The 16,797-nt window shown below is 49.7% G+C and overlaps 5 protein-coding genes across 5 annotated transcripts; 2 read left to right on the forward strand and 3 right to left on the reverse strand.

The window, feature by feature from the left end:
* Window positions 1–130: 130 nt before the first annotated feature.
* On the reverse strand, window positions 131–3,079 carry FTJAE_2072 (DEF1-coordinates repair and RNA pol II proteolysis in response to DNA damage; the record flags this gene model as incomplete). Its single annotated transcript, XM_037348228.1, has 1 exon — window positions 131–3,079. One exon carries the CDS (start codon window positions 3,077–3,079, stop codon window positions 131–133), a length of 2,949 nt encoding a protein of 982 aa, XP_037210816.1.
* A 1,929-nt stretch (window positions 3,080–5,008) lies between these two features.
* On the reverse strand, window positions 5,009–5,859 carry FTJAE_2073 (vacuolar-sorting SNF7; the record flags this gene model as incomplete). Its single annotated transcript, XM_037348229.1, has 4 exons — window positions 5,009–5,091; window positions 5,143–5,351; window positions 5,420–5,624; window positions 5,685–5,859. The coding sequence occupies 4 exons, from the start codon at window positions 5,857–5,859 to the stop codon at window positions 5,009–5,011; spliced, it is 672 nt and encodes a 223-aa protein (XP_037210817.1).
* Window positions 5,860–7,093: 1,234 nt separating this feature from the next.
* Window positions 7,094–8,519, reverse strand: FTJAE_2074 (mannan polymerase II complex ANP1 subunit; the record flags this gene model as incomplete). Its single annotated transcript, XM_037348230.1, has 5 exons — window positions 7,094–7,242; window positions 7,298–7,513; window positions 7,567–7,614; window positions 7,665–8,293; window positions 8,347–8,519. The coding sequence occupies 5 exons, from the start codon at window positions 8,517–8,519 to the stop codon at window positions 7,094–7,096; spliced, it is 1,215 nt and encodes a 404-aa protein (XP_037210818.1).
* Window positions 8,520–9,996: 1,477 nt separating this feature from the next.
* FTJAE_2075 (DNA-3-methyladenine glycosylase II) lies at window positions 9,997–11,082 on the forward strand (the record flags this gene model as incomplete). Its single annotated transcript, XM_037348231.1, has 1 exon — window positions 9,997–11,082. One exon carries the CDS (start codon window positions 9,997–9,999, stop codon window positions 11,080–11,082), a length of 1,086 nt encoding a protein of 361 aa, XP_037210819.1.
* Window positions 11,083–15,303: 4,221 nt separating this feature from the next.
* FTJAE_2076 (sporulation-specific SPS2) lies at window positions 15,304–16,610 on the forward strand (the record flags this gene model as incomplete). Its single annotated transcript, XM_037348232.1, has 3 exons — window positions 15,304–15,361; window positions 15,418–16,258; window positions 16,313–16,610. 3 exons carry the CDS (start codon window positions 15,304–15,306, stop codon window positions 16,608–16,610), a joined length of 1,197 nt encoding a protein of 398 aa, XP_037210820.1.
* Window positions 16,611–16,797: the final 187 nt, after the last annotated feature.

Below are 16,797 nucleotides of genomic sequence, written 5' to 3' on the forward strand. Positions count from 1 at the left end.
ATCTATGACTGTTGCTAATGCTCATTATAGCTTCCAAATTCTTGGCTATTATACAAAATTGATACGTGATCTAATTCACAAAACAAAAGAATGATGGCGCATGTGTCGCCGAAATATCTATGTATCCATTTTATTGTACGTTCAAGACCAGGTCATCTCCTCGTCGTGTAGGGGTTAATGTCGGCTGCCAATGCGGCGACATAGGAAGGTTTGGTGGTGTTTTGTTTTGAGTATCACGATTCCACTTTGATGCGCCAGTTTTGTCTGTACCGATAGCCATACCAGCGGCGCGATCCAAACCGACACGCTTAGCCAGGAGTGAATCCTGGCTATCGGAGTGAACAAGTGAAGGGTTCATTGATTGCGGGGGGCGGTAACTCTGGTATTGAGAGGGGTGTATTTGAGCCTGCTGTCCGGCAGGATAGGGTTGAAATGACTGGTAACCTCCTGTATTACGAGGGTAATGGTGCTGGCTTAACCAAGGTTGGAAGGAAGGGTACATCTGTGGTTGTTGGTAGGGCTGCAGATGCGGGAATGTGCGTTGATAGGGCTGCAAAGGCTGCTGTTGCTGTTGCTGGAATGACGGATATGTTGGGGGTATACGTTGTGTAGGCTGCCAAGGGTTTTGCTGCTGCTGCTGCTGATGGTGGTTGTGGCGTTGTTGCTGGTGATTGTGTGAATGCAGTCTCTGGACTGGTTGCCAGGCTGCCTGTTGTTGACGAGGGGAAGGTTGAAACGAGGGAGGCCTCTGATATGGTTGATACTGCTGAGGCTGGGGCCCTGATGCAGAACGGCGATGCTGTGAGGTTTGGCGAGACTGAAGAGGTTGAGGATATGGTGGGTCAAAGTAGAAGGGGGACGCCCGGATTTGATCATCCTTGACATTCGCGGGTTCTGTGGTCTCGTCTGGCTCCGGAGAGGGCTCCACAATGCGCATTGTCGATGAAGCTGCCTGTGTGCCTGTGTTGTCGGCGGGCTGCATGCTCTGAGCAGCTGATGGAGGTTTCTGTTGTGGTTGCGCATTCAGCTGCGCTTTGGACTGTAGTGCTGCGTAGTATGCACTAGGAGTCTGCATCAGACCCAAGGTCGGGCTTGGCTGCCCAGGAGGGCTGTAAACTACCTGTCGCGTAGGAGGGGCAGCTCGCGGGTTGACGCTGACACCAGGGTTGCCCATCTGGCTGGCACGTCGAGGGTCTCGTGGGGGGATCTGAGGCTGCTGCTGACGAGCTCGGACTGACTGGGGAGATTCAACAACAGGAGAGAGGCTGACTCGCTGTTCTGGTGCCACAGACGGAATGCTTGAGGAGGACTCGGTTGAGGTGGTGATGATGGTGGCGCTACTACTGCTGGAATCTTCACGTGGTCGAGTCAGGGGTCTTGTCATGGAACGACGATTGGAAGTGCTGCGTCTCGGATGAGACTGGGAAGAGAAGAAGGGGGAGGGATACTGCGGACGAGGTCCACCAGGCCTGGACGGTGCACCACCAGGAATAATCTCAGCCGGAGGAGCAAGCGATCTGGTGCCGCTTCGTTCTGCACTGCTAAGGGGGGCGTTATCATTGTTAGGTGGTCTTGGTGCTCCCTCTTGAGAAACCTTGGACTCCTGCGAGCCTCGAGCAATCACCGAGGCACGCTTTGGGTTTCCCAGAACCCAATTGCCGTATTGGTCGGCAACATAATAAGTTGTTGCTGAAAGAGGCGTTGTTGGTGGTCTCCAGACTTGAGTGTTGGCGTTTGGTGATATCGACGTACGGTCTTCCTCAAACTCTGTCACGTTACTCTCACGGTTGCTCATCCGTACAGCTGGTCCAGCCGGTTTCTCGGCTTGTGGTATTTTTAGTTTCAGCGGTGCGGGTGGTGTCGGCTTAGATCTTCCTGTCCAAGCAGCAGCAGCTAGTGTTGCTGATGGTGGTGGCGGTATTATTGAAGAGCTCTCATCTCGCGATGAATTTCCAGCATCTTGGCGTCTATCGTCAGCTTGCTCCGCGTGGAGAATAGGCAAGGGCTTTTCGTTGGTGTCTCCGGCAGATAGATCCGGTAGGGTCGGTTTTGCAGGGAGCAGCTTTGATAGTCGCCTCAGTGGAGATGTATGTACCGCCGTGTTGCGGCTCGAGGGAGGAGGTGATAATGCTACACCAATGGCTCCAGGTTTGACACTCCTACGGTTGGAAGTAGGCGGCGGTGGTGGGTGATTCGTAGGATCCAAATCAGGTCGCAGTTGGTGAACCATCCACGAATTATGTCCACCGTTGTCAGATCGATCTGGCTTATAACCCCAGGTGTCCCTCATAGGAAGAAAGCCAGTCTTGATCTGAGGATACTTTCTTCGTCGATAGTATCGTGCCAATACAATAGCTCCAACAGCAACTCCCACTGCGGCGAGGACGCCGACTGAAATACCAGCGACCTGTTCAGTGGAAAGTTTGTCCGGATCATCACTGTCCTCATCTTTGCTTGCCCCACCAGCACCACCCTGTACGTCCGTGGTGGTCTCGGACTCTGAACTCGAAGTTGAGGTATATGTAGAAGTCTCAAAAGTAGTGGGCTTAGTGAACGGAGGCTCCGTGATCGAGATGATATCTGAATCATCTGATGAATCAGTCGTAGAGTATTCTCTGGCCGTCGACCGTGTTGTTGAGCCAACTGGTTTCGTCGATGGTCTTGGAATAACAGGGGGCGAGGATGTGTCAATAACCAACGTTGTCGGCAACGTACGAGCAGTGGTGGATGTATCCGGTCGTGAAGTGGTCTTGGTAGTCACTGAGGGAAAGGTCACAACTCCTCCCGTAGGAGCTAAAACTAATGTTGCCGTGATGGTGAGATAAGTAGGATGGACCGCGCCAGGTCTCCCGTTGCATATATCATATGCATTCTCGATGACTCGGTCTACTTCTGTGTAAGCAACACACTCTTTGCGTATTCTGTGGTTCGTAGTACATACCACTAGCTTCGACTTTGGAGCAGTATCCAATGGATCGTTCAGCAGATATACATTGCATTGCACCCTCACCAAGAGTGAATCCCGAGGCGCCTCTTCGAGAACACAGACAATCCAGCAGGGGTTTCCCAGTGCAAACATCCTGAGCATAATTGACGTTAAGGAAGGAGGCGAAGCATTCTCCGGCACAACTAGGGATGAAGCTCGAGAATTCGTTGGAGATATTAGTCGCGAGTACGACAGTTACACAAAAGATCAACCATGCCGGCACGAAGGAAAATGGCCAACTGGCCATTCTACAACGAAACATCTAGTAACGGAAATCAGCTCGAGCTTGAAGCAGGGCATGTTGGGTAGGTGAACTCACCTAAAGAGAAGGGTATCCTATTAAAGGAGATGACCAGCATCTCAACGAAGTAGATTCATGAGCAGTCGTGACAAAATGGCAAAGGAACAAAGGGAAAAGAAAACCAAGGAGAAATTAGTTAGTGAGAGTTTGTACAAGCGGTCACAGAGGATATGACAGAGGAAAAGGACAAAGAGAAGAGAAAATGCGAAACACAGTCACAACGGATGGATGAGTTAGGAAACAAGGGGGCATATGAAGACAAGACTGGACTGCGCATATGCAGCATGCATACACATATCTCAGCAGCAGCAGCCGCCTCCTCCTCCTCCTCCTCCTCCTGCTACATCACGCAAGCTGATCATGACATGTAGGGCCAGCGCTTGCTGGGCGTTGTAAGTCCTGCATCTGCAAGCCTCCTCCTCAGCTGCAAGGCCTCTCGAGGGCTATGGAACCGCCAGAGCGGGCCATCGATTGCTCTCTGCGTCATTGTGGAAGAGGCTGGATCCGAGATATCCTGCTGCAAGTGCGTTCTATTTTTGCGCGCCTGCAATGCAGAGGCGGAATACTTGGACGATCCGAAACTCGACGGACGGTGTACGTTTTGTTTGGCGGTTAGAGTTCGAGCTATGACTGGCTGAGGCTTCTTGTAGCGCCGTTAGACGCGGGAGGGTCCTTTTGGGCGTCAGCGACTGACAGCCAACCACAGCCAGCCTCCCCAGCTGGAAACATGATGACTGATCACGTGAACCATCTCCGTCCAATCACGGTGTTCGTATAGCCTCAGTTGGGGGCCTAGTATAAGGTACCTAGGCCACCCCAAGGTACTGTGCGTACCTCTCCTTCTGCTGCAGATCGGCGACCTTTATTAAGCTTGATACTATCCGTATACTGTACAGTAGATGTGATGACTACGCCTTTCCACGCCTTGGCTGGTTTCGAAATCAGTTGGGTGGTCATCGTGGACTTATCCTCTTAGGAGTTGCTCTGAAACGGTCACCTCCAGCCCAGCTGAAAGATCTCAGTGTCACTTCGTCTTGATTGTCCATGGACCTCTCGGTTCGTTGCGAGATCCTAAAGAAAATATTGGGGCTGGTCAAGAGACCTTATACTTGTTTCAGTTCGGTTCAAATGGGCGTCTATGAATCAATCACATAGTGATGTGACCCACAATGCCTTTGCCTCCATTCTTCATATCCTCATAGCCAAACGATCTAAGCACGGGCTATTATCACCTATTATGCTACCATGCCATAGATATGTTGATGTCATGTCTGCATTCGTGTCCCCATCATATAATCTGGGTGTTCTCATTACCGGCAATTTATTATCTTGGTCAACTTTACGGGATATATTCGCATTGAAGATCTAGATTCTCTCCCATTTCAAGGCTCGTCAACCATCACAAAAATCTCTTATCAAGTGCATCCATGACAGGCGTACCGGCATCAGAAATACCTCTGTGCGGTCACGATGCTCAAGCCGAATTGCCAGGCGAAAGATGGAAAGAGTTTCGTAAACGATAAAGATCAACAACCTTAGACGCCGACGCCGACAATAACACCTACAATAGAACCGCAAATCCGCCAGGGCACAGGAAGCTCCGAATACCACGAGGCCATCTCTTGTCTGTGTTGGATGAAAACGCCACATATAATGCAGCTTCGCCCTCAGTCCCCGCCAACCAAATGCTATACAAACATCAAATTCCTCTATTAACAATCTCACATGGCCATTTCAGCCTGCAACTTCCGAAGTTCGGCTTCCTCGTCATCCTCTTCAACTGCCTGCTTCTTGCTTGACACGGCTGTATAATGTTAGTGTTTACACAAAAAAGAACCTGAGTAAGGGGACATACGCTCTTCCCTAGCCGGCGTGGGTAGCTTATGCACAGCATCTGACACGGGGACAGTGCCCGTCTTGAGCATCTGTTCGTCGAGCTGCTCCTGCTGTAGCTCGTCCAATTCGTTCTCCAGCTCATCCTCGTCGATCGGCTCGCCTAATGAGTTCGAGGTGATAGCGTTGACAATCTCGTCGCTCATTGCATTGTGCTCACGCAGTTCATCCCTGTGGTTTCAGATTAGCCAAGGACACATCTCATACAACCGGCATGAATAAGCCTGGTGTCAACATACATCGTCGCATCAACCTTGTCCACCGTGAGACCTCCATAGATCTGCTTCATGGCCGCGTTGGCGTTGCTCATGGCCGCCAGAGTCTCCTTGTTGATATTGGCGGACTCGATCGAGTTGATTTGCTGCTCTAGTGTACCGATCTGTGCAACGGTTTGCTCGAGCGCGTGCTCGTGTGTCTTCTTGCGCCTCAAGGCCGCTTTGGCCGCTATCATATAGATCAGCATCTCTGCCCCGCATTACGAATCTCATGGAGATGGTCACGTACCGTTCTTGTTGGTGCTCACGTTCTTGCGTGCCGTAGCATCCTGCTCGTCGATCTGAGTCTGGAGATGTCTCTCGCGCTTCTGCAACATGTCAAGCTGCGCTCGCAGCCCGAGGATCGCATTCTTGGGCGTGTCCTTGCGTTTTTGGGCCGCGGCGCCACCAAACCAACCCCACATGGTTGCAGTTGCTGATCAGTCAAGATTGGGGAGAGATGTGAGTTTGATGAAGGAAAAGGAGCGCGCGTCCTGTTCCGCTTGTTGAGCGATCTCGTCTTGCAGTGTCGGGACAGAAAATGGCGTAATGAGTCTCGACTCAGTGTCGGGTAGTGGGGTCAGGCTCCAGGAGAATAAATCCACGGGGGCTACACAGGATATCGGAAGCTTCTAGTATTAGATGAATAAGAAGCGCGATATGCCCTGTAGGTTGTGATGTTCTTTGTCGTCAGCGTCGCCGTCCTAGGTAGTGTAGAGTTAAAGGTAGCCTGCGGGACTCTTATCGTTGCCTGTGTGATGACGGCACCTAGGCCTTGCCCACCATTTCCTCTTAATTGCATATTATGGGGCTGGCTGCTATAATTGCAAGATTGCTCAGGTGCACCCGTCTCATGTGACGCAATATTCAAGTAGCCGATGTCAACTACCCATGTCACTCCAACCAAATATGAGGCTATTCGCAAGTGAGATGTGATACGTGGTAGATGAATATTAGGTGTAATAGCTTGGTCTTTTAGTATGTTCATGCTTGAGTTCTTCTTCCGTGAAATGTCGCATATCCGCCTCTTGTCTCTCCACTTCTTGACATACTGGAATTGCAGAAAGTACCTAGGTAGTTACGTTCGTTGGCTCATGTTCAAGCATACCTACCTCTAGGTAGGCAGCGGATGAGAGATCCATTGGCTAATTATACTGGTCATTATCGTCAGTGTATCCTCAACTCCAGAAAACGGCCCATATTATCTATATTACATCTGGCTCCATACTCCGTCAGCTCCCTCTATAATGCTGCTCTTCCTAACACACATTTACTACTGAGTCTTTATGGCACAGCGCGTTTCCTGACTGATAATAAGAACCCAGTTCTTCAATATTACAAAAAGCATATGCTTCACTTTTAGCCTCTTCCTCCAATAAGTACCCCTAGCGCCCACATTGACCGTATTAAATACACGACAGATCGAGTCGAATCGAACGAAATAGTTACTCGCTGAAGGATAATCTTTTGTTGCTCATTTCCAAGCTTAACTTGAAGGTGAACATCGACCGAGTGGTCTGGAAAAATGTTGGAAACGTTAACGGCGTAACGTCATGAGTCTGCGTGTCTGGAGTGAGCTGGTCGAGAGTCGTCGTCAGGTAGACAAGTTACGTAAAATAAAATAAAAACTCCACTTGCTCTTCAGAATTCCGGCACTCATCATAAGTTACCACCCTTCTCTTGTGTATCGTAATGCCATACGATGTAGTTTGGGAGACCAATAACTTGATAGCCGGCACGCTTAGCCATCTTGGCAAAACCTTCGGTCTCGGCCTGGTTTTCAAAAGCATACGCTGGAAAGTTGATGCCTAAAAAGGATGTCAACCGCGACGTCACGGAACTTGATATACTGTGGCCACAAACCTGATCGATGAACGTCTGCCTTGACCAGAATGTTGACACCGCCAATACCATCCAGTTGAACCTCGACATCTTTGTTTTCGCGCCAATCCCCCATCTTGCACATGTATTCGCGCCCAGTGTCAAATTCCTTGTAGCCTTCAACAATGACTGTGTCTTTGGGCAGGCTGTTGGCGAGCTTTCGGCCTTTGTCGGACTCGATCCATGAATTGTAGTCGACTGTGTTTGCAAATTAGCAAGTCTCTGGTCATAGCTAGACTTGAGGGACCTACATCGACCTTCGATATCAACACCCTTCTCGAACCTGTGGAACCAAATGTCTCAGATGTGTCAGTGCCATGATGTCTCAGAATATCCTTAGGGGACCTACTGGGCACGAGAATATCTCTATCGTGCGCAACAAAATCTTCAATGATCCGTCTTGGTGCTTGTTCAATATCAACGTCACGCCAGTACACCCATGAGTGCTCTGGCTTCAGGGCTGTAGCCAAGAGGTAGTTTCTTGCCTTAGCCATGGCTTTGCGACGTGGCGCTTGTACCTCAAACCCATGTCTCTGCTCTGCATCCTGGCTGAGGTGGAAATGGAAATTCTTTTCGACAACAGTGATACTGTTAAATGGCACCTCGTCCTTCCGCTTTTGTAGGTGGTCAAGCTCGGAAGCAAGGACAGCGAGTGTATCGTCTTTCGAGTCAGATATTAAGAAGGCGAGATCGATCAGGCGGTGCGGATAAGTGAGCTCTGCTATGAGTTTGAAGTAGTTCTTGAGGAAAGGGGCGGCGTCCTTGAGAGGTGTCAAGATCAATACTCGTTCGTTTCGGATGATGGCCTGTGGGCTCGAAGTGATCGGGTTCAGGTCGATGTGCTGGATCGAAGGAGATTCGACTTTTAGTGGTTTGTGATGGTTGAAGAGGACTGGTGTCTGCATGTGTGCATTCCATAGAGCATGTTCGTTCGGTGTCATTTCCATAGGCGACTTGTTTGGGCCCCAGCAGCGAACACTGTTTCCATGTTAGTCGAGTTCCTCTACTCGAACCAAGTTGACGGTACAGACTTTTGTGGCCCAGGGGGTGGTGCTCGAAAAGTACGGTACAGCAGCATCACAATGCCAGTAATGCCTATTAGGAGAAGTAGTCGTGATCGTGTCAAATTGCTTCGCAATACTCTGCTTGGAGGCATCTGGGCCTTTGCGGCCTTCCAGTTCAGTCCGCCACCAGGGAGAAGCATGGTGAATACTTCAGCAAGTCGTCCTCTCGCTCTATTCTTCGGGTAAAATAAACGGTAGCAGAGGCGACAACTGGCGCCGTCGTCACAGCTGTGCTCACGTTTTGTCGTCAGCAACCACGTGAGGTCTTCCAAGGTTCGCTGTTCTTTCAATTCTCCTACCGCAACGGCTCCGTCTAACAACCCTTTGATCCTGTTCAGTACCGCAGAGTCCTACGGCGGCTCCCGTGTAATTTCGTGCTTAGGTAGACTACACCCTGATACGCCTTTGTACAGGGGTTTTGCTGGCGGCTTTGAGGTTATTGCTGTCGCGTAAGGGGCCTAGCGTTACCAGAGTGGCTCAGAACATATAATGTTCGCATTAAGCAAAAATAGATGGTACGACCGAAAACGAGTGTGTGATGGTACTCTATTAAGAATTGGTGAAGTCGACAGGCATCGGGTGCAAGAATCCAGGTAAGAAAAGTAAACCAAAAAGCACTGTTGACATGACCTTAATCCACGTTGCGATAGCTCGGATCAGCACCTTGACTTTCGTTGGCTCGACACGACAGTCCGGGTTGTGGCCGGGACAGGGTCCCTCGAGCGTTCCAGGCACTCCACTGACCCGCCGTGAGCTCCATTCTACGGGCAGTGGTTCAGCAGATAGCCCCTATCGAAACGGCGGCCGTGTGGGCGGATGGAAAGGCTAACGTCAGCGACGGATATATGCTTACCCTAGAGAGTGCTCTGAAGAAGCAACCGAAGTCGTGGCTATGGGTCTTTTTGAATAGATGCTAATCTCCTTCTTCTTCTTCTTCTTCTTCTTCTTCTTCTTCTGTTGACCTTTGGAACGAATCGCATTGTATGTCGGCGGTGCGTGATACCGCGCTACAAGCGAGGGAGACTTCGCCTCGCCTCGCACTCGCTGTTTATACACAATGTTACGTCTCTGTTTGGTCTTTCAACTGACTAGTATGTAACAGTACACTCTACGGATTCACTGGGGCAGATATAAGCTTGTACCAAGAAATGATAGAAACCTGGTCAAAAATATAGGCTACACAAGACATTTATAAAGAGAAGACGTAGATACAGGTTACAAATCCATACCTAGGTAACTACTCCGTAATCGCCAGTCCGTTGTCTTAATTGACGGTGGAGGTAATGGAAGGTACCTTATTCAACCTGTGGCGTTATTGGCTCTAAATACGCTAAGAGATCGACCAATGACATAAGACAGGTCGCATATCCCAAGGACTCATAAACGTGAATAAGCAAAAGACTGACACTTTCGCCAACAGGAATACTTGCCAATTTCTAGAAGAAAAAACGCTCTACTACGCCGGAGGCTACTTGTGAGTAGCGGTGCATCTACCGTGAGCCGGATTGTGTTATGCCCACTTTGCTCTTACGACGTCGTACCTCCCTGGCTTTGCAGCAATTCACATCATATTCACAAATACTCGGAACAAGGACAGGACTCAGTTCGACGCACATCATGGTCACCACGAGGCGATCCTCACGCATCAGCGCTCAGCCTGCTTCCGTGACGGAGTCATTGGAGAAACCAAGATCGACGGCTGCAGGTCGGAAGCGTAAAGCAGCTGCAGTTGAGGACGAGCCCGAAGCACCTTCAACACCACCCCCAAGGAAGCGAGCACAAGACGAACCTGCAATATCAGCTGTTCCGCCACCAAAGACACCAACGCCTGCTGCTGCTGGGCTCTTTGCTGAGCCGACTAGCATCACCAAGAAGCCTCGTACTGCGGCCGTTACACGACTTGCAAACCCCAGGCTGACAAACGCAACACTACTCTCACCAGAGACGTCGCGTCTTGTTACCTCACGGGACATTGATAATTTATCGCCCAGCAAGGCACCTCAGGCCAAGACGACAACAGAGAATCTCCTTAAAGAGGCATGCGACTATCTGGTCAAAGTTGATCCTCGCATGAAACCCCTTGTAGAGAGCCACCACTGCAGAGTTTTCTCACCAGAGGGACTGGCAGAGAAGATAGACCCATTTGAGAACCTCTCCAGTGGCATCATTAGCCAGCAGGTATCAGGAGCTGCAGCCAAGTCTATAAAGGCCAAGTTCCTCACATTGTTCGAGGAGCAACCAGGAAACCGATTCCCTCACCCCTCCCAGGTGGCTTCCAAGTCGATCGACGAGCTCCGTACAGCAGGTCTATCGCAACGCAAAGCCGAGTACATCAAGGGTCTCGCAGAAAAGTTCGTCAGTGGAGAACTTAGTGCTCAAATGCTCCATGATGCTTCGGATGCAGAGGTCATGGAAAAGCTGATTGCCGTGAGAGGCCTTGGGAAGTGGTCCGTTGAGATGTTTGCATGCTTCGGGCTCAAAAGGATGGACGTCTTTTCACTCGGTGATCTAGGCGTTCAGAGAGGAATGGCTGCATTCGTGGGGCGTGATGTTGCCAAGCTAAAGGCCAAAGGCGGTGGTAAATGGAAGTACATGTCGGAGCAGGATATGACTGAGCTGTCGGCTAAGTTCTCGCCATATCGAAGTCTCTTCATGTGGTATATGTGGCGAGTCGAGGAGACCGATATCAGTACAATGGAATAAACTTTGGTTGCTGGGGCGGTGTTTGTTTGTTGTTGTTGTGCCTCGTAGACAAAGATCCCACATTGTGTTGATCGGATATGGTACACTTCCGCGGTCACTACTGCGAGTGGTGATGTCACATTACAGATTCAATGCAAATATTTATGTACTATAGCTGTCCTCTGTCTGGACCCGGTGAATAAGGTCCGACGTACGCGTCTAACAATATATAATCGGTTTCTCATACTGCAATGAGTTGGTGAGGCCTTTTCGTTTACAGAGCATATCTCTTATTGCTGTTCAAGGATCATGGCAGCAAACATAATTGGCTGAACTTGCACAAAGGACATGATTCGCCATCGGCGATCAGCTCCAGGGGAGGCCTGCTTTTGTGGATTCACCCATAACGGCGCGAAGACGGTTGCGCCACGAATCGACCAAAGACGCCGCTGCCGAGACTGTACTCCGTAGCGGGCCTCGATGCATCCTGGCATCTTGGTACATCGTGAAGGTTGCAAAAAAAAAAAAAAAAACCCCTAAAAACAATGACAGTGAGGTTGCCATGTAAGTACAATGTATCAGACAAGACGCATGAATACGTGTCTGACGAACAACGAACTCGACATTAGCTCGCAGATCGCGAGAGTTAAATGGGACCAATGTGATGAATTTAACCTCCACGGAGCAAGGCCCATAAATGAAAGTCTTGTGCAACCACTTCGCAAATCGTCGAGTCTTTGCAAGGTCTGGGCAGATATTGAAGCGGGAAGTGGGAAGATGCTTGGTTAGTGACGGAGCCGATCCCACACAAGCTGCAGGCTTGGCTGTCTGAGTGTGGAGAGTGTAACGCGTCAAGGGGCGACGGATAACTTCGATTTAGGTACATATGTACACGCTTCGATGGAATGGAGGCGTCCGTCGTGGCCTCTTGGACAGCGGAAGACTCAACCGAGTGGCCAACGGGAGGAAATCCGGGCATATCTGATCTAAATTAGCGTCCACACGTGTATGCAGTGCCATTCATAGCCGTGTGCCCTCAGCTGATAACAGACAGTGTTTTCCTTCCCTCCAATGGTTCGGAAAGGCCTTCGAGGCTGGGATTTTTCAATGAGGCCAATTAACCCTGAAAAGCCATTGTCTGAGATACACAGAAGATAGACATGCCCAATATGCTCTGGTGTGTTGTTTTGACCACCTGGATGATGATTTTGATCAATATCATCCTCAATGGATATCTTGAGTCCGTGAAACTGAAAGATAACAAACCCATGGCCACTGTGACATGGCATAAAAACAAATCAGGGGCGAATTTCGGTTAAAGGGCGGTGCGAGAAAAAAAAGTCCATTTCAATCGTAACCTTGGATCTATCCGCGGCATGTGCCCCAGCACATTTGTAGGAGTGACAATCCACTGAGATAAAGAAGGGCTGGGCAGGCTGGGATCAAACACAGGACTACCACATCACTTGAGACTTATGTTAAAGGGGAAAGAGAAAAAGAAAAAAGAAAAGGACAAAGACAAAGACAAAGAGGCACATGAACTCCGGCGGCAGTGACAGTCGCGTTCCATATTAGTTGTCCGAGACTCCGAATACTGAAGAGATATGATAAAGGAAAGGGAAGCAAGTGCGTGAAGTGGAATGATGATAGAAATATCCGTAAAGGGAGAAGAAGCATTGGGCTTTGTTATCCCCGGAGCCTCCGGAAGTTTCGATGCCGAGAAAAGTCGTATCGTATTGTCAGTAGCAATAAGATTTCAGACCTTGAGTGGTGTTTATTATGCCTGGTTACTGCGATAAATGATTCTACAATCACCTGGGTCTGATATCGATCAACGAGTTCGATTTAATACTCGTGTCATTGGAGATAGGCTCGTGTTCGCTCGGTTGAATGATTGTCATATCTGTAACTGGACTCTGTCCTACCCTTATGCCAGGCATACAGCATTTCTCGCCCTTGACAGGTCGGCTGTGTAACCTTTGCCTCCGACTGGCATCATAATTGTCTCGTGGAAATGATGACGTCTCAGCAGAAGAAAGGAATTGAAGATTGAGAATCCAGGCCCAGCCTGGATCGTGAAATCATATGTAAATGAAGACAAATGGAACAAGATGAGTTTGACAAGGAAGGCGGTGCAATGTCTCCGTCTGTTAGCGAATACTTTGTAAGGGGGTGCCATTGCTGGGTAATGACACTACGGAATTGATCGATTGGAAGGTATTTTACTATCAACAGGTTGAAAGACATGGGAGTTTAAGGCCCCTGCTAGTTGATGCGAAAAGTGGATGCTCTGAGCATCGTCCGTAGCTGAATGGGGTGCAAATCTCGCCTGCATGCGATGGGATGGAATTAGAGAAAGCTGGAGATTGTAGCTAATTTTGGTGTTGAGATTGTCAGGGAATAATAAGGACAATCTACGGAGTACTTAGAGTACATATACCAGAGTGAGTCTAATAAAAGAACCGTGCGCAAATATGCCTCCTCGAGAATGATTGTCTACTATGAAAGAAGATTACCTGGAAGGATAAGTGAAAAAATCCATTCAAAGCTGGATATACCTACTATAGGCAGGTATTCAGTAATGCGCGCTGTGCGCTTGGAGTGGCTATAGGAGCCGCGGTGCCTGGTAGAGCCCGCTAATGCATGCAACGCAGTTAAAGTCAAAGAGGCAGAAGAAGGTATGTACCCACTAATTTCCTCTTTGGGGGCTGTTGATTGTTTTGGTTGCAGGCCAAGCAGACTGGAGGGCAGATAGTGCTGTCATGATTGTTGCATCTAGCTCAGGGCTGCTTACGCGGCCATTGGGCTTTTTGTGAAGCCGGAGGTTGGTATAAATGCGAGCGCATAAGGCCTTGGCTCGAGAATACAGGCAGAAAAAGAACCTACATTGCCTCAGACTAGGACAGATTGAAACCCAAAAAACCTCAATGGATTAGCTAGCGTCTTGATAGTTCAGTGGTGGTCACTGGTCGGTGTCAATAATAATTCACGTCGTGTTGAGCGGTGCACTGATAGTAGTCTGATATGTACATACAGTAACGGATGAGGCGTAACCAAGTCAGTGGGCCCATGTCTCTGAACCATTAGCAGGAGATTAGTGCCTATGCCGTCTATCCCCCTAGGTAGTAGGCATTTCTCACACCTGGTCAATGGATCCGTTGCACCCGTCCAGTCCACACTGGAGTCTGGAGTCCAGCTCGCCCTGGCATCGCCTTGGGCCGGTACTGGTTCCTTTTTGGTCTTTCAGTGTCTGAGTGCCCCTGGGAGAATGGGCCCCGAAACTGGTGATTGACCTGTCGGTGCCCTGCTTTTGTCCATCAAGTTAGGTTTTGCCATCCAACTCGAACCCACCCTGGTAGCTCCCCTGGCGCCTCATGCCCCATGCCCAACGCAGGCGGCGCCGAATTCCCACCGTGCACTCATCTCGGTCGACCATCTTTCATCTCCTCCCTCCCGTCTCCTCCTCTCTTTTTCTCTCGCTCCTTCGAACCTCTTCTTTCCTCTCCTCGTCGGTAATATTCTCGTCCAGTTTTTCTCTTCACGCCACTCGTTTTTCGTCAGGCTATACTCTGCCAGACTTTGTCTAGTTCTAGGAATATTCTTACAGTTCCGTGATATATCTCAGTCGTTCGCCGAGAAACTCCCAAGGATTTCAAGAATCAACACCATCCAACAAAATCACAGGATCCTTTCCCCTTACAAATTAGGTACGTACGTACGAACGTTCATCGCTCGGTCGACTGGCTCGATCCATTGTGAGATGCTTGCCGAGACGCGAATTTACTTGGCTTGTGCTCCTTGATTGGTTTCAACCGTTCCGTCCCGTCTTTCTTGCCGTCTTGTTTTCTTTCTTTCTCTCTTCCTTCACCTGCCCCGAGATAATCTTTCTGTACGCTCTTCCTTCTCCATTCACTTTGCGATTTGGTCATTTCTTGCCTACCTACGGTTTGACTTGACGCATCTCCTCTCCCCCCCCTCCTCACGCATTCCTTCCAGGTTGGTTGCCATTGAACATCCCTTTTCCTGCCAAAAAAGGGGCCTTGCTATCGAGCACCGACATCTACACGACATTGTATTGCAGTTGCTCGCTTTGACACCATTCGTCATCAGCATTGCTCCTTTCGAGGCGGCTCTACTTTGGACCGACATTTATAGGAACCACCGTCACAGATCAGCCCGCAGTCTTCTTCACGCACCCGTGTATAGTCAACGTTATCTAATTGCTTGTTTATTCAGATCATAATGCATTCCGTTAAGGTCCTCTCGGCCATTGCGGCCCTCGGTGTCTCTGCCGTTTCTGGTGGGTAAAATCAGATGCACCATCTCAGATACCCTACTGACAACAATCGTGTCTAGCTGCCACTTGTACCAAGGACATCAAGATCACCGAACCTACACAAGTCATCAGCTGCGATGTTGTTGACGCCGATATCATCGTTGACAAGTCTGTTTCCGGTGCCGTTGTCATCAACGGCCCCAAGCAGATCAAGGGTAACTTCCAGGCCAAGAACGCTGGAGACCTTATCTCTCTCTCCAGCACCACTATCAATTCCATCACTGGAACCTTCGAGCTCAACAACCTCGAGGCCCTCAACAACCTCGATTTCTCTTCACTCGAGAGCCTGGGCGAGCTTAGCTTCATCAAGCTTCCCCGACTCGGCGAGCTGAACTTCGGTACCGAAGGCGTTACTAAGATCAAGAGCATTCGAATCACCGACACTTTCATCAGTGATCTTAGCGGTCTCAGCGTCGCCAGTGTCGAGAGTTTCCAAATTGATAACAACCGAAAGATGAACGCTTTCAACTCCGATCTCGTCAACGTTACCACCCAGCTCCTGATCTTCGACAATGGCAACGACGTTATGGAAATTACCATGAACAAGCTCGAGACTGCCGCCGAGATCCAAATTTCTAGCGCCAAGTCCTTCAAGGTTCCTGCTCTCCAGGAGGTGACCAAGAGCTTGAAGCTGAGCGCCAACCCCGAGCTCAAGTCTTTCTCCGCCCCCAACCTGACCACGATCACGGAGACACTGTCTCTTGTCGACATGAACAAGCTCACCAACGTTTCCTTCCCCGTCCTGGAGGAGATTGGCGGCGGTTTCACCATCCAGAACAACACCAAGCTTGAGGCTATTGATGATTTCCCCAAGCTCGAGAAGGTCACCGGTGGTGTTGCCCTCCGAGGCAGCTTCGAGAAGTGAGTAAAACCCCTCTAGCATACAGAAATTCCAAGTCTAATGAGTGACCCCAGGGTGGAACTTCCCAAGCTTGACCAAGTTAGTGGCAGTGTCGTTGTTTCCTCGACCACCGATATCAAGGAGTTCTGTGACTACTTCGACAACCTCAAGAAGGACAAGAAGATCGATGGTGAGGAGAAGTGCACATCTAACAACAAGGAGGCCAACGCGGGCAAGGACGGTGGTGAGGAGAGCGACGGCTCTTCCGAGAGCAACAACAGTGACGACAAGGAGGATGCTGCTGGCATCGTCAGCGTCAACATGGCTGTTCTTGCTCTTGCAGGTGTTGCTGCCGTTGCCCAGCTCTTCTAAGCACGGATATGAAGATTGCTGGATTTCTCTTAAAGGCGTCATTATCGCCGTCATCATGTTTCCTGACTTTTCTCTACGACATATTGTGCTTGGTCATCATGGGGCACAAAATGCTTTTCATGGGGGTGGGGTAACTGCGTGTAAAGGATAACCTGTTAGAGCTTAATAATCGATTGTATTTGGACTT

The sequence above is a fragment of the Fusarium tjaetaba genome (assembly GCF_013396195.1).
Source record: "Fusarium tjaetaba strain NRRL 66243 chromosome Unknown NRRL66243_c0000037, whole genome shotgun sequence".
In the NCBI taxonomy this organism is placed as follows: domain Eukaryota; kingdom Fungi; phylum Ascomycota; class Sordariomycetes; order Hypocreales; family Nectriaceae; genus Fusarium; species Fusarium tjaetaba.